The sequence below is a fragment of the Schistocerca americana genome, chromosome 7 (assembly GCF_021461395.2).
Source record: "Schistocerca americana isolate TAMUIC-IGC-003095 chromosome 7, iqSchAmer2.1, whole genome shotgun sequence".
NCBI classification, from domain to species: domain Eukaryota; kingdom Metazoa; phylum Arthropoda; class Insecta; order Orthoptera; family Acrididae; genus Schistocerca; species Schistocerca americana.
In genome coordinates this window covers 540386133-540401977 of record NC_060125.1, presented here as the reverse complement: position 1 = coordinate 540401977, position 15845 = coordinate 540386133, and the positions used below count along the sequence as shown (strand labels likewise).

At 39.7% G+C, this 15845-nt stretch overlaps 1 protein-coding gene across 2 annotated transcripts in view; it reads right to left on the bottom strand.

The window, feature by feature from the left end:
- Positions 1 to 15845, bottom strand: part of LOC124621838 (ubiquitin-protein ligase E3A) — a 137442-nt gene that overhangs the window by 34995 nt on the left and 86602 nt on the right. For both annotated transcript variants that reach the window (XM_047147280.1, XM_047147281.1), the window contains exon 9: positions 9728 to 9895. In XM_047147280.1, the coding sequence (XP_047003236.1) occupies positions 9728 to 9895 (168 nt within the window). The remainder of the gene's footprint in view (positions 1 to 9727; positions 9896 to 15845) is intronic.

Here is a 15845-nt window from a genome sequence, read left to right as displayed (position 1 = left end):
CACACACACACAAAACTGCAGTCTGTGGCAGTTGTAGCCACACACGTGTGTGTGTGTGTGTGTGTGTGTGTGTGTGTGTGTGTGTGTGTGTGTATATTTTCGACAAAGGTCTTGTTGGTTGAAAGCTTATTTATTTGTGACAGTCTTTTTGTTGTACCTATCTCCGACTCAAGATCTCCACTATGTGGTGATTTGCGAATAAGAATTAAACAAGGTACTTTGAAGGTTGTGTGACAAACTAGGATTTCACTTCCTAGACTTGCATCATAGGATTCTATCAAGATAACTGACAGTAAGATTAGGTAATTCCCAGCGAGTCTACATGAAGACAGCTATAGGACACCCAAAAATATTAGTGTAAGACCCAAAGAAATGACATCTCGCCCCCCCCCCCCTCCTACCCACCCCCATTAGGTCAGACAGTTAAAATAATACTAATCGACAGCTCAAGAAGTTTAACTCTCATAATACCAGGCACAGAGAGCTGGGTAAAACCGGAAATTGGCAGCAGTGAGATTTTTGACAAATCTAAGTGTACATTGAAAGATTGGGGTAATGTAGAATGGAAGTGGTGTATTTACAATAGACAAGAAACACATATATACAAAGATAGAAATTGAAGCTGCACTGAAGACTGTGTATTCGAGAATGTTTGAGCAAGACTCCGTATAAAAAGTGGCCATAAATTTATAACTGGAGCCTTCTATCAAAGACTCCCACCCTCCCCCAAATGTACCCACAAACTTTCTGAGAATACCTCAGCTCACTAGTACATAAGTTTCCCAATCATGTATTCAGCTGAAGCAACTTTTACTGTCAAACTACCAAGTGGGGTAATTAAACTTTTGTAATTTTCAGGCATGACAATACGAAATGCTTTATTTGAAAAATACCTACAACAGACTCTTCAGAAGTGCACTGATGATGGAAATATACTGGATCTAATAATAACAGATAGATCTGACCTAGGAGAGGGGGGGGGGGGGGGGGTGTCTACTTTGAAATTCTCATTGGTTTGAGGATTGCTTGGTAGGGAGGACTTGGAACATAATTTCGCATTTTACAAATCAACAAAAACTGTCAGTGGTGGAAAAAAGGATAAGTGACAAATAAAAATCCTAGGAGTGATCAGAGAATGAATCGGACATCTTTCATTTTTTTGTCTGGCAGTATAGCACTGAGCCAGCAAGCCACACTGAGACATTACACATTTAATTGTCAAGTCTGATGCTATAATTTAGTTTCCTTAAATTTTCTAGACTGAATGACAATCACTATTAATCAATTAAGCCACTAATCAAAACTCTGTATAATTTATCATAATTTCAAATATGACAAATGTTCTCATCAACAGGGAATCCACAGTGTAGGTGTAAAAAATAGTTCTGTAACTTTTTGTAATTTACTAATTACTCATTATGTAAATCAAATTATTGACTGAACACATGGCACAGTTACTCTTAATTTCAATCTAGCAGTCTTATAAACAAATATATATCTTCCAAAATCCACCTGCATTCCGCTATGACCACACTAATACTTCTGTGTTACTGTGATTAACATCTCCGTGTAAACATTAGGTTATTTTGTGTGCCTTATCTTTATGAATCTCTTTGGTTAAATCTCAGTGCATCTTCATTACATACATGTCAGTGCATTGACATCAGTTATGATGAAACTTACTAAGCCTACTGGTTGTGTAATCTGTTAATTTTGGAATGTTCAACTATGAGGATTCATATGTGAAAGTGCACTGAAAACTGTTACCCATTCTGTCTGTTTTGGAGATTACTGCATGTGTCTACCTCTGGTCAGTACATGAGACTGGTGGTTGTGTTATTTCGAGTGTTATTTAATATGCAAAACAGTTAAAAAGTGCTTTAATGCTGTGTTGTGTCTAATAATTGAGAATTTATCATAAAACCAGTTTACAGCAAAATTCCACCGATGAGAGACTGAGTGCAACCCAGTGATCACTGGTTAGCACACTTCCAAGACTGAACCTATAATATTGCTAAAATCTGTGTGAACCATATCAAATATCACTGAAAGTGCAACTGAATGAACACAAAGGAGGACAGCATGAATAGTCAATCTGTTAGATCTGTGTAAGAGAGCATGACAGATGTTGAAAAACCTGACTAGCAGATGCATCCCTTACAAGCCCACTTATAAAATTTCAAGGACCAGTACTAAATGATGAATCTAGGATTATATTACAACACCCTACACATCACTCCTGTTGTGACCTCAAAGACAAGATTAGCCTAATTACAACAGGCCAGAGGCAATTGAAGAATCATTTTTACATGCACTTGGCACAATGGAAAGTACCCCTGCCAAGAATTTCATGTTGGTTTGCGGAGTACAGATATAGATGTAGAAGACTTGTACACCATCAACACAACACTGATGACCTCAACAAAGCTCAATCGCTCCTTTCATAGGCAAAGCACAGCTGAGTTGTGCAACTGAGGTTTGATAGTGTGGGGTTCCCCTCATCATTGCTTCCACCAAACTCAGCCCACACGAGTTCAAAGTTCTTCACATAGCAAGGGCGAATCTAGGTGCTATGTAAGATATAAGAAGATAGTTAATGGTTTAGTATAACAGAATACTTTTGGATATTAAAGTCATTTTATAAGAATTATAAAACAATGTGAAGAGACACTATGTACAGAATCATGCGAATATAATCTGAAGCTGAAATCATAACTGCCATGATATGGTAGTATCTCCCTATGATCATGCCTGCCACGCCTCCAATTGGCATTCCGCCACTCACCGGAATTTTCATTCTGGTACACACTTGCCCTGATGATCATCTTTAGAGTTGTCTGATGGGGCCTCTGGCAAAGCGCTATACACACTGTCTGTTGACACTTTGTTACAGTTGTATGACTTGAATACACGACAATAGGTTTCTTTGTGTGTAAGAATACGGTTTCAATGGTCGTTATGATTGATTATACATTCAAATAGAATTTACAGTCAATATTCTCACAAAATATTTGTTGTTTTTATATAACTGAAGCTAAAAAATCATTAATTATCAAGATTTGGTCATGTGATCAAAAACACACTGTTACTGGCTGTTGCTCTGGTGACATCACAGGCTTGGAGCAAGATGAAGCTATATGTGTGTGATAGGAGTGTTAGCTGAAGTTATGAACCTATTACGTACTTTTTCTGCCCACAATTTAGCTATTTAGCTAAACAAATAACAATAGAAAATAATTTTGTGAATGCTGATAGTGGAAATCTTGCAAAAGTTGATGCTTTTATGCTCCATCCATTTACAGCGGCGATATGTGCAATGACCGACATTCTTTTCATCGCCCCCTGCAACATCATTAATCTCGCTGAAAACTGAGGAAATGGGTCAGTATATTATAATTAGTGTCGACACTGCTAGTAGTGAAGACATCACCATATGTCCACAGTACAACGAGATGCATGACAATGAGGTTTTCCGTATGGAGAGACAGCATGTACAGCATACAGGTAACAAATGTCTGAGATATTTGTGTGTGTAACCTAACACCAGTGTCTGAAGCAAATTTACTTCTTCTTTATGTAAGATGATGAAACTCCAAAAGTTTAAACAATAAGGATCCTAGGTGGACAGTACACAGACTTTTTCTAAAACAACAATATAGTTTCTAATAAAGTAAAAAGCATGTGGTCACATTAACTAGAATATGTCTCTTTGAACATGACATGTGCAAACAGTAACTACAAATGTAAGTGCATGTAAACAGCAAGGAAAATACAAAAATATTCTGTTTCTGATCAGTGTAGTGAAGTTTTGTAATTGTGATTTCATTTTATAAATATTATTATAAATATTATTTTAGGTTGGATTCAAACCAGCGATCTATGGACTCTCTCATATAAAATTCAGCAGTCTACCACTAACAACTGAGCTATCAAATAATTTATGTAAAGTTGGGTAGAATGACAATTTTCAGTATCAGTTTTATGTCATTGAGTGACGCTATTCTTCCTTTTTAACATTGGGAAAGCATATCTCTGAGGTAAATTAATGTCAGCTTCACAGTGCAACAAATTTTTAACTAAGTTAGTGAACTTCTGCACTGATGTGCTGGCAATTTGCTGGTACAGTGCAATCACATTTTACACATCTCATTCTCTGGAACACCCAAAGAAACTTTCAGAGATTTTTATAGATGTGTTTGTACAGTATGGTACTACTACACATTTGTAACTATCTTCTGAAATGTAAATTTCAAAACAAGACATCACTGTGAATTACCATTGACAGCAGAAGCAGTGAGCTAGCCTGCGGCGCCATAGGCATCACATGCCTTGAATGGAGCATTTTAGTCGGCTTTCAAGTTATTTGAATTTCATTTCCAATTTTGTAAAAGAATACTGAAATTCAAGAGGAAAAAAAGCATTTTAGGAGTGTAAAATGACATAATTAATCATTCAAGACAATTTCCACAAAACAGTCAAATACCCTACTATGGGGCAGCAGAGCGATAAGATTTGTTTGCCTTGTGTCTGTGTGGCGGTTCCTCTTGCTTTTAATTCTTCGTTTGTTTGATGTTTGTTGATTGTCCTCGGTGTCTTTGTACTGCGTTGCTACACTGACTGAAAAATGGGTTGTGGATTCAGACCCTGACTACTTTAAATGATGTAGCCGATAGATGCACAGTTATGTTTTACAGTACTTTAAATTTTCACTTCGCACAACCCCCTAGTAATACACAGTTATATGGCCAGTGCACTATTGTTTAAACTTTCCATGAGCCTCATTAATTGTTTGCAGGCGAAACTCCACATGCTGCTACAGTAGTTTCTTGTTGAACATCTACAAGCAGTAAAACCTAGCCACAAAGTCCACAGTTCTTGAAGAATAATCAGTTACGTATGGAGCAGACACTGTCACTGTTTTTACACACGGCCTAATTGTTTAACACTTATTCCACAGTTAATTTGAAGCATTGTTGTTGTTCTAACCAGCACAGGTTACTCGTCAGAAACTCGGCCGCAGACTGATTGTCGTGACCAAAAATCGGGGTCCTTATATATATCACAATAATTGGTACTGAAACTACACATTGTTTGAAGTTAAAATTACAGAAATTACAATTAAAACTTAACTCACTCAACTAACTGACTGCATTGAAAAATTGCATCTTTTTAACAGTTTCTTCTACTATGAGGTTTAGGCTGAATTATTTGTTTAAATCATGAAATTAACAAATTTAGTTATGCAAACAATACTTTTGACAAAACTGTTAAGTGCTTTGGAATTAATGAAGGGCTGGTTTTGCTAGCATGTTTTTGAATAGAGCTAAATAAATACTTTAAGATTACTAGTACTTCGTCTTCCAAATGTTTACAATTATTACAGAATTTATACTTGTTTATATGTCAACATTAGAATTTTAAGTTATGAAACAATTACTGACTTTGCCCTATAATGAAAGATACTAACTAGGAACAATCAAAATAAATTAGAAATCAAATACATACATAAAACTAAGCACAAATTTAGATCTGGTGTTATTTACTTTAAGACTGAGGGTCAATCTTTCTCTTTTATGGAAATGCAGATTATATTCACGTATGTTAATGATAATTAGTTAAAAGTAACAAAACGAATTTATGGAGGCAGATGGCAAAACGAGAGGGGAATTAAAATTATCCCAATTTGCTTCATCACACTAGATGATGGCGACAGGACCCGATAACTCAAGGAAGGCTTCATTGCATCATTCTTTGAAAGGTATCCAACACTTACAAAGTTTACTGCTTCAAGGACTTCTTTCAGCCTGGTCATTCCACAAGTAGTAGTATACTTAACCTCCCTTGAGATCATGGACGGTCAAATACACTCCTGGAAATTGAAATAAGAACAACATGAATTCATTGTCCCAGGAAGGGGAAACTTTATTGACACATTCCTGGGGTCAGATACATCACATGATCACACTGACAGAACCACAGGCACATAGACACAGGCAACAGAGCATGCACAATGTCGGCACTAGTACAGTGTATATCCACCTTTCGCAGCAATGCAGGCTGCTATTCTCCCATGGAGACGATCGTAGAGATGCTGGATGTAGTCCTGTGGAACGGCTTGCCATGCCATTTCCACCTGGCGCCTCAGTTGGACCAGCGTTCGTGCTGGACGTGCAGACCGCGTGAGACGACGCTTCATCCAGTCCCAAACATGCTCAATGGGGGACAGATCCGGAGATCTTGCTGGCCAGGGTAGTTGACTTACACCTTCTAGAGCACGTTGGGTGGCACGGGATACATGCGGACGTGCATTGTCCTGTTGGAACAGCAAGTTCCCTTGCCGGTCTAGGAATGGTAGAACGATGGGTTCGATGACGGTTTGGATGTACCGTGCACTATTCAGTGTCCCCTTGACGATCACCAGTGGTGTACGGCCAGTGTAGGAGATCGCTCCCCACACCATGATGCCGGGTGTTGGCCCTGTGTGCCTCGGTCGTATGCAGTCCTGATTGTGGCGCTCACCTGCACGGCACCAAACACGCATACGACCATCATTGGCACCAAGGCAGAAGCGACTCTCATCGCTGAAGACGACACGTCTCCATTCGTCCCTCCATTCACGCCTGTCGCGACACCACTGGAGGCGGGCTGCACGATGTTGGGGCGTGAGCGGAAGACGGCCTAACGGTGTGCGGGACCGTAGCCCAGCTTCATGGAGACGGTTGCGAATGGTCCTCGCCGATACCCCAGGAGCAACAGTGTCCCCAATTTGCTGGGAAGTCACGGTGCGGTCCCCTACGGCACTGCGTAGGATCCTACGGTCTTGGCGTGCATCCGTGCGTCGCTGCGGTCCGGTCCCAGGTCGACGGGCACGTGCACCTTCCGCCGACCACTGGCGACAACATCGATGTACTGTGGAGACCTCACGCCCCACGTGTTGAGCAATTCGGCGGTACGTCCACCCGGCCTCCCGCATGCCCACTATACGCCCTCGCTCAAAGTCTGTCAACTGCACATACGGTTCCCGTCCACGCTGTCGCGGCATGCTACCAGTGTTAAAGACTGCGATGGAGCTCCGTATGCCACGGCAAACTGGCTGACACTGACGGCGGCGGTGCACAAATGTTGTGCAGCTAGCGCCATTCGACGGCCAACACCGCGGTTCCTGGTGTGTCCGCTGTGCCGTGCGTGTGATCATTGCTTGTACAGCCCTCTAGCAGTGTCCGGAGCAAGTATGGTGGGTCTGACACACCGGTGTCAATGTGTTCTTTTTTCCATTTCCAGGAGTGTAAAAAGTCCACAGAAGATGATTGTAGCAAGCCACACCACTTTCAAGCAGAGGTGCAGCAGACACTGCTGTACATCAACATTGGCGATTAGGTGACTACTCTCAGTTAGTGCATTATATTTATCCATAGAGTTCACCTTTTATGCCATGCCAGCCAATGCCTAGTGAACAGTTAATTTGTTCTGAAGTTCCAGCTTCTGTTGTTCTGAAGCATGTGAAATCAGTATATAAATTTGTCACATGTGTGACATGTATACTTTTTTGGTTTCTTGATATGAATGGTCATCTGGTACAACAGCTTTGGTACAAAGTTAAACTTGGACTGTTCCAACTTGCCTCAAGTGGGTGTACCCTTCGTTCTTTTCTGATAGTGCACAGTGAGATAGAAGGTACCTTTTTGTTGAGGTTTTTCTCCTAACAGCGTCCTTCAGATGATTATACAGATATAATGTGCTGCCTGGTTTGTTCAGTTTCTGCATAAGTCATTCTGTCATTTTTTGGCAGATTCTTTCTCTGCTATCATCAATAGCATCAAAGAACGAGTAATGCATTTTTATAACAACAATAGCTATAAATTATATTACTGTTTGTGAAACTTGCAACCATTAGATGGAGATACAATAAAATTTATTCTACAAATCAGAACCATGACCATACACAATTCTTTTCCGAAGATATTTGTCTGGAGTGTAGCCTTGTGCAAAAGTGAAGGAGTGGACTGGACTACAAACAACTACAGCAAGAAGAGAATAGAAGCTTTTTAAATGTGGTGCAACAGAAGACTGCTGAAGATTAGATGGGTTGACTGAATAATGAGGTGACACTCTACTGAACTGAGGAGAAAAATATGGCACAGCTTGACTAAACGAAGGGACACATCCTGAGGCATCAAGGAATTTGTCAGTTTGGTAATGGAAGCAAGTGTCAGGGATAAAGAAATAAAACCTTAAGTGAAGTATGCAGTTTGAAATGGTCTTAGGTTGCAGTGATTGTGCAGAGATGAAGAGGCTTGTATACGATAAACTAATATGGAGAACTGCATCAAACCAGCCTTCGGATTCATGACGACAACGACAAAAACAACTATCGCCTCCTAAGTTAACTCACTACTAGTCATTAATTATGTACAATTAAGCCAGAATTTAGCACCTGCTACATGCATATAACCAGCTACCCAACAAAATTATTTAATTTAAAATTACTGCTCGTTAACAAGATAATTATCATACAGACTTACGCTCTGAGCTTCAGACAACTAATGTGTCATGTATTCCTCTCAAATTCCAGTTGTTATTCCATTAATAACTGATTGTCTGGTTTAGTGTAAATGAAATATTATTGTAATGTGAGATTTTACAGCATTTTTGTCTTTGGAGAGCTATGGAATAGAACATGGGTAACAGAGGGAGGAAGCCGGAACCGCAATGTCTGATGCAGTACACAATACTAGTGTCACCTGTAACAAGAGTCAATTCAGCATGTTGTACATTGGATGGAAGCTCGTTCACATGTATGAGAAATGTGGACATAAGACTGAGCCTTGTGGAAACTCATACACGATTTCTCCTGTCAGAATTATGTCCCTGGCCTAAAATGGTTGAATTGCTATGTAGAACTGTGTTGTTTTGGTTAGGTACGACATTATCCACTGGTTGGCTACACCATCAATCCCATAAAACTCCAATTTATCTAGGAGAATATCTTAATTCACTCACTCAAAAGCTTTAAATAGGTTGCAGAAAATACCAACTACTGCTATTTTATTATTTAATGATTGTAAAATCTCGTGTGTGAACATATAAATGTCATTCTCAGTAGAGCAACTCTTCTGAAACCCAAACTGGGATTTGCTGAGGATAATATTGTTGCTACAGTGAGATTCCATTATGGAATACATCACCTTCTCAAAAATTTTGGAAAATGATGTAGATTTTGTTGCTACTGTCATTTCTGTTGCTCCTAAGTATTTTAGTCCAGTTTTGATTTACCCCAATCTATTATGTTCTAACTATATGGCAGATCTGATTCAAGAGGTCCGATAATTCTTTCTTATTTTCATAGATGGCAACAATGTTATCAACAAATTTTTATCAGTGACAGCAGGCAGTATGGAACTTCGAAAGGCAGTGTTATGGCAGCTATGACAGTTGCTGAATAAAGCATAATGAGGCTTCAGCATACATTATGATCTCTGTATGTGCTGTTCAGTTAAAATCAATAGCTTCTTCAGACATGGCTCTCCAATACACGTCTTCCACAGCAGTCAGAAGAAAGGATATGAATGTCTGCAAATGGTAATTATGTCAGTTCTATTATAATAAAAAGAAAAGAAAAAAAAAACCAGACCATTCTGCCAAAACCTTCACTTTAATTCCTTCTGAATGTTGTTGTCTGAAGTCAGTTAAGCAAATTGAGTCACTATATCAAATTATTTCCACTCACCTTTTTATTATCCTGTGATACATATATTTCATCACCACCTTCCTTGAGTTCATGGTACAAAGTTGCACCGAATACATCTTGATAGCAAATTCGAAAAGTTTGCAAAAATGTCTCTTCCATATCTTCACCTTCATACTCTAGTAGTTCTGTCAGGCCTTTGTACAGTGCCTGAATAGTAAAAAGACAAAAAAATTAAAAAATATTGCAGAAATGCAGTTCCATGAATTTAGAAATTACATTCACAGCTACAAGAGTGTTTCAAAACGCTGTCAGGTTTCTAACTTTCTACAATGAAATGTGACTAAACAAATTATTAGCTGCATCAAGTGAGAAAGGCTGACTGCTTTTGCCTCCATGTAACAGGTATAGCCCTAGTTGGCTTCACTGCAAGTGAAATGGTGTCTTTTATGATTAAGTTGGCATGCTGTTTTAAATGTCCAAATTTAGATGTGAGTAATTCATGACAGTACAGCAACAAACATTAACATATCTTTTAATGGTATACAGTAAGACACCTAGACAGAAGTAACCTGTGTTGCGAGAGTTATTAAATGGTTTGGTACCAGTATTGCATTTCCTAATCAAAATGAGAGATAATAGTTTGAGCTTTGGAATTTGGGCACCAAAATAACTGACAATGGCCAAAGTAGAGAGAGTATAAAATTCAAATTAGTAAAGGCAAGAATTTTTTTCTGGAAAGAGGAATTTGTTAGTATTTAATATAAATTTAAGTGTTAGAAATTATTTTATGAACATGTTTTTGTTCTGGAGTGGAAGCTTGTACAGAAGTCCAGGAGTGGACTTGACCAAACAGTTCCAACAAGAAGAAAATAGAAGCTTTTTAAATGTGGTGCAACAAAAGAATGCTGAAGATTAGATGGGTAGACTGAATAATGAGGAGGTACTCAAATGAAATGAAGAGACGAGAAAAATTTATGGCTCACTTGACTAAACACAGGGATCTGTTGATAAAACACATTCTGAGGCATCGAGAAATCATCAGTCTGGTAACGGAAGCAAGTGTCGGGGGTAGAGATGAAACCTTAAATAAAGTAAGCAGGTTGAAATGGTCTTAGGTTGCAGAAATTACGCAGAGATGAAAAGGCTTGCACAGGATAAACTAGCATGGACAGCTGCATCAAACCACTCTTCAGACTCAAGACCCAACAACAAAAACAACAATCACTGTCTTAAAGATAACTCAGAACTACTCATCAATTATGTACAATTAAACCAGAATTTAGCACCTACTATGTTCTGCATGTAAACAAGTTGTTCACTGAAATTATTTAATCTAGAATGACTGTTGGCTAACAAGATAATTATTGTACAGTGTTACTCACACTCTAAGCTTCAGACACGTAATGTGTAACGTACACTGATCAGGCAGAACATTACGATCACCTGAATAAAATTTTCACTCTCCAGCAGCGTGTGCGCTAGTATGAAACTTCCTCGCACACTAAAACTGTGTGCCAGACCAAGACTCGAACTCGGGACCTTTGCCTTTCGCGGGCAAGTGCTCTACCAACTGAGCTACCCAAGCACAACTCATGACCTGTCCTCACAGCTTCAATTTTGGCACAGATAACAGTAGGGATGCATTGTGGCACCAAATTGATGAGCCCTTGGTAGGATGCTGGAGGGAGTTGGCACCACATCTGCACCCCAGTCACCTAATTCCCGTAAATTCTGGGGAGAGAGGTGATTAGTTCTGATGCCACGTTCAATCACATCCCAGATGTGTTCTATCGGGTTCACGTCTGGCGAGTTGGTGGCGAGAAAAACAACTGGAACTCACCACTGTGTTCCTTGAACCACTCCACTATGCTCCTGGCAATGTGACATGGTGCATTATCTTTCTGAAAAATGCCACAGCCATTGGGAAACATGATTGTCACGAAGGGGTGTACATGGTCTGCAACCAGTGTACGATACACTTTGCTGGCGTTGTGCCTCACACGAGCCCCACTGGACCCGTGTATGCCTTCATGAATGTTCTCCAGCGCATAATGGAGCTGTCACCAGCTTGTCTCCGTCCTGCAGTACAGGTGTCAAGGACCCATTTCCCTGGAAGATGGTAGATTTTCATCCTCTTATTGGCATGATGAAGGTATCGCGATTCATCAGACCATGCAATGCTCTGCCACTGAGTTAATGTCCAGTGCTGAAGGTCACATGCCCATTTCAGTCGTAGTTACCGATATTGTTGTGTTAACATTGGCACATGCATGGGTCATTGGTGGAGGCCCACCGTTAGAAGTCTTCGGTGCATTGTATGTGTGTTCACACACACTTGTACTCTGCCCTGCATGAAAGTCTGATGGTAGTTCTGCGACAGTTCGCTGCCTATCCCGTTTTTACCAATCTATCCGGCGTACGATGTCCTACGACCTCAGTTTTGCCACATGTTGAAAACACTCACCACAGCACTCCTCGAACACCTGAGAAATTGTGCAGGTTGTGAAATGCTCATGCCAGGCCTCCGGGCCATCACAATCTTCCTATGCCAAACTCTGATCGATCACACGTCTTCCCCATTCCACAGACGGACAGCACGCTCTCCAATACTACATTCACCGAATGTGTATCTGACTAGCAGTCATCCGTTGCCAGATGAAACTGCCATATATGGATGAGTTTATATTGATAGTAGGTCAGTGGTCACAGTGCTCCGGCTGATCCGTGTATCTCTCACATATTCCAGTTATTGTTCCATTAATAACTGACTGTCTGGTTTACTATAGAGAAAATACTATTGTAATGTGATGTTTTACAGAGGGGGAGGGGGGGGGGGAGGGGGAGCAAGATCCGCAATGTATGTTGCTGATTATTCCCACCTGTGCTTTACTAGGCAACTAGTTTTAAAGACTCTTGTTGCTTGCCTGATGTGTCCATGGTAAAGCACAATTATAGTTAGTGCAAACTAAAATTTACGTTTTTAGAATAAATATGGTAGGCTTTAGTAGAAGATGGGGAGAAAAATGGTGCCTAAAAAACCAGTTAATGAAAAAAGAGCTTTGCATAAAAGCCATTAAAAGAATTATTTATCATTGCCATCTTTAATGTAGTTATTAAATATGTAGTTACTCTGATTTTAACATCTTATAAAACATCTTCCTACACATATCTTTATATAGACACCATGAACAAGACTACACTCATCAGCAGCAAGAGACAGTATTTTTACAGTGTTCATTTATTTTGTAATAATAATGAAACTTCTGATCAGCAAGCTGGTGATCACAAAAGTGAAAATAAATGGGAATGGAAGATCAGTAATGTTACACTCAACACCTCAGCTATACAATGAGCATCTCCCTTTGCTCCTTCCTTCCCTTGCATTTCCTATGACGAGACTTCAAAAAGTAAGTTGTACATGATTATGGTAGGCCAAGTAACTTTTATTGATTGCTCCAATGAACGTCTAAGTGACCCAATTACATGACACAACTTTTGAACTTAGACACAAAGTATCTATAAACAATGGTCAGAACATTCCTTGACAATAGAAATAAGTTTTTTGGCCTCGGATCAATCTATGAACCGCCGTATCCTCGTCACTTGATAATCTCTTTCCCCCGGATGTTCTTTCAGACTACCAAAAACATGAAAAAGCATGGAGACGGGATCTGGACTTCCCATTTAGTATCATCCATGTCTGTGTGTGGCCTTGATCAAATAGTTGGCACTATTTCACTACAGCTGGACACAATATTGAAGCTGGTCCATATACCAACAGAATTTCACAGTGAATCTGGGTGAAATTTAAATGTTTTGCCCACAAGAACTGTACTGTCCTGCCTCCACCATTATAGTTACACAATGGTCAAAATGTGGGACAATATGGTTAACTTACTTTCTGAAATCCCTACATATGCCAAATTCATTGATGCATTCAAGTTAACTGACCTGGTTCTCAGTGACCATATTAACCTATTAAATGTCCAGATACTCAAAGACACCATATTGGTACTGAAACAGAATATGATGAAATGAAGCTTGAAATGCTACATTCAGTCTTCTGAAATTACTTCACCTAAAAAGATCACAAAATACATACTTTCAATAATGGCACAGACACAAAAATGACATTGCACATACAACATAATGGGAAAAAAGCTGAAGATGTTCGATACAGCAAATACCGCTGAACCAGTCACATACTATATCAAATATGAAAAAGAATTGGTTCTTCTAACAAAATGTTTACTTTAGCATCTCATATCATTGAGGAACACATACGTGAAAAATTACAGATGTCTCAAAGACAGTTTGTTGTTAAATTATCGAACATATTATATGTTTGAGTGAAGGCAGAAAAGCTCTTCTGTAAGAATCGATGCAGATTCTGCATGCACTGACCACGCTAAACTCTGCTTGCACTGTTCGTTCACAGCTTTTGTAACATAATGTGCAAGCTGCGAACAGTGTCAACTGAGCTCACAGCTGTTTCTCTATGGATGAACCCGTTCTGAAATTTTGCAACTCCAACATTTTTAATGCATGCACAATGGTTGCACATCACACATATGCAACGATTTGAAAGTGTTCACACGTGAAAGAAACACAGTGATGTTTAGGCTTCTTATGAACTTACAAAAGATGAAAGATGTGGAGAAAGACAGCCATACTGTCAATAAGGCAAGAGACCTGCTACAAACACTGAAATCATGCAGAGCTGGGAGCTTGTTCTATTTACAAGAAAATGGACCAAAGTTAAGCACTGTTGAGGAGGCAAAAGATATGCAAAGTGAAACCCAAATCTGGCATGCTCAATTACGCCACTTGAACTCTATAAGATACGATCAAAATGCTCAAAAACAAGTATGCGACAGATCTGAAATTCAGTGATGTCAATCTCACTAGATGCATTGTGTGTCTTTGAGGAAACAATCATGTCCATTTTCTTCACCAAACAAGAAGGTAACGCAAACTTCTACAGTTTACGCACTCTGATGATTGTGGGCAATAAGAGAAACATTTCTTGGTGGTGTGAGAGGTTTTGTGCCCTTTATAGATGACCACACACCTTACAGCATAATGGTGTTGCCAAATGAAAGAACCATTCAGTGGTCAAGGTGGCTCTTTGCATGCTGCTCGAGTCAGGACCACCACCATCAGTTTGGGCTGACGTCAGCAACACAGCTAACTACATCTGAAACCATTGCTTAACTAAAAGACTATCTGATGGAACTCTATATGAGACGTGGCTGAAGAGGAAACCTGACCTGTCTCATCTTTGTATATGTAGCCAAAAGGCTGTCATCCAAGATAAATCGTCAAACAAATGAAGGTTTGATCCTAAGGGCAAAGAAGGGATTTTTGTAGGCTACTCTAACTATTTGAAAGTCTGTTGGGTGTGGGTACCAAGAGATCAGAGGATTCACATTTTAAGAAATGTGAAGTTCCTTGATCATAACAATCTTGAGCCCAAACACACTTGTCTGGGCTTTTATGACAATTAACTAGACCATCACCAAGAGAAGGCATCGATATGAATTCCATGCGAAGAAATTTCAATGGTGATAAAAACAATGAATTAGAGCCACTGTCAGACAAAGTACCCTACAGCTTTGATGAAGACTGGCTTCTAATCACTTCAGGCCAAGAATTCAATCTTGAAGATAAATTATTCTGTGGTGATGACTGTAATTCATCAAGCATCACACCTGTTCAATGGTTTGTGTCAGGTGTAGATTCATCAGATGTTTTAATTCATGATATTAACTTCACTGCAAATACAATAGAGATCACTGTCAACGATGCACTGCATGGTCCAGATCACTGAATGCGGTCTCAGGCCATATACACACATCAAAAACAGTTTTTCGTCACCTCAGTTCTGAGAGTTCGAGAACCTGCCCTTTTCGTTGCTCATGAAAACCACACATTGCATGTTGTGCCACCACACAGCGAGACTTTCAGAGGTGGTGGTCCAGATTGCTGTACACATCGGTACCTCTAATACCCAGTAGCACGTCCTCTTGCATTGATGCATGCCTGTATTTGTTGTGGCATACTACCCATTAGTTCACCAAGGCACTGTTGGTCCAGATTGTCCCACTCCTCAATGGAGATTTGGCGTAGATCCCTCATAGTGGTCAGTGGGTCACAT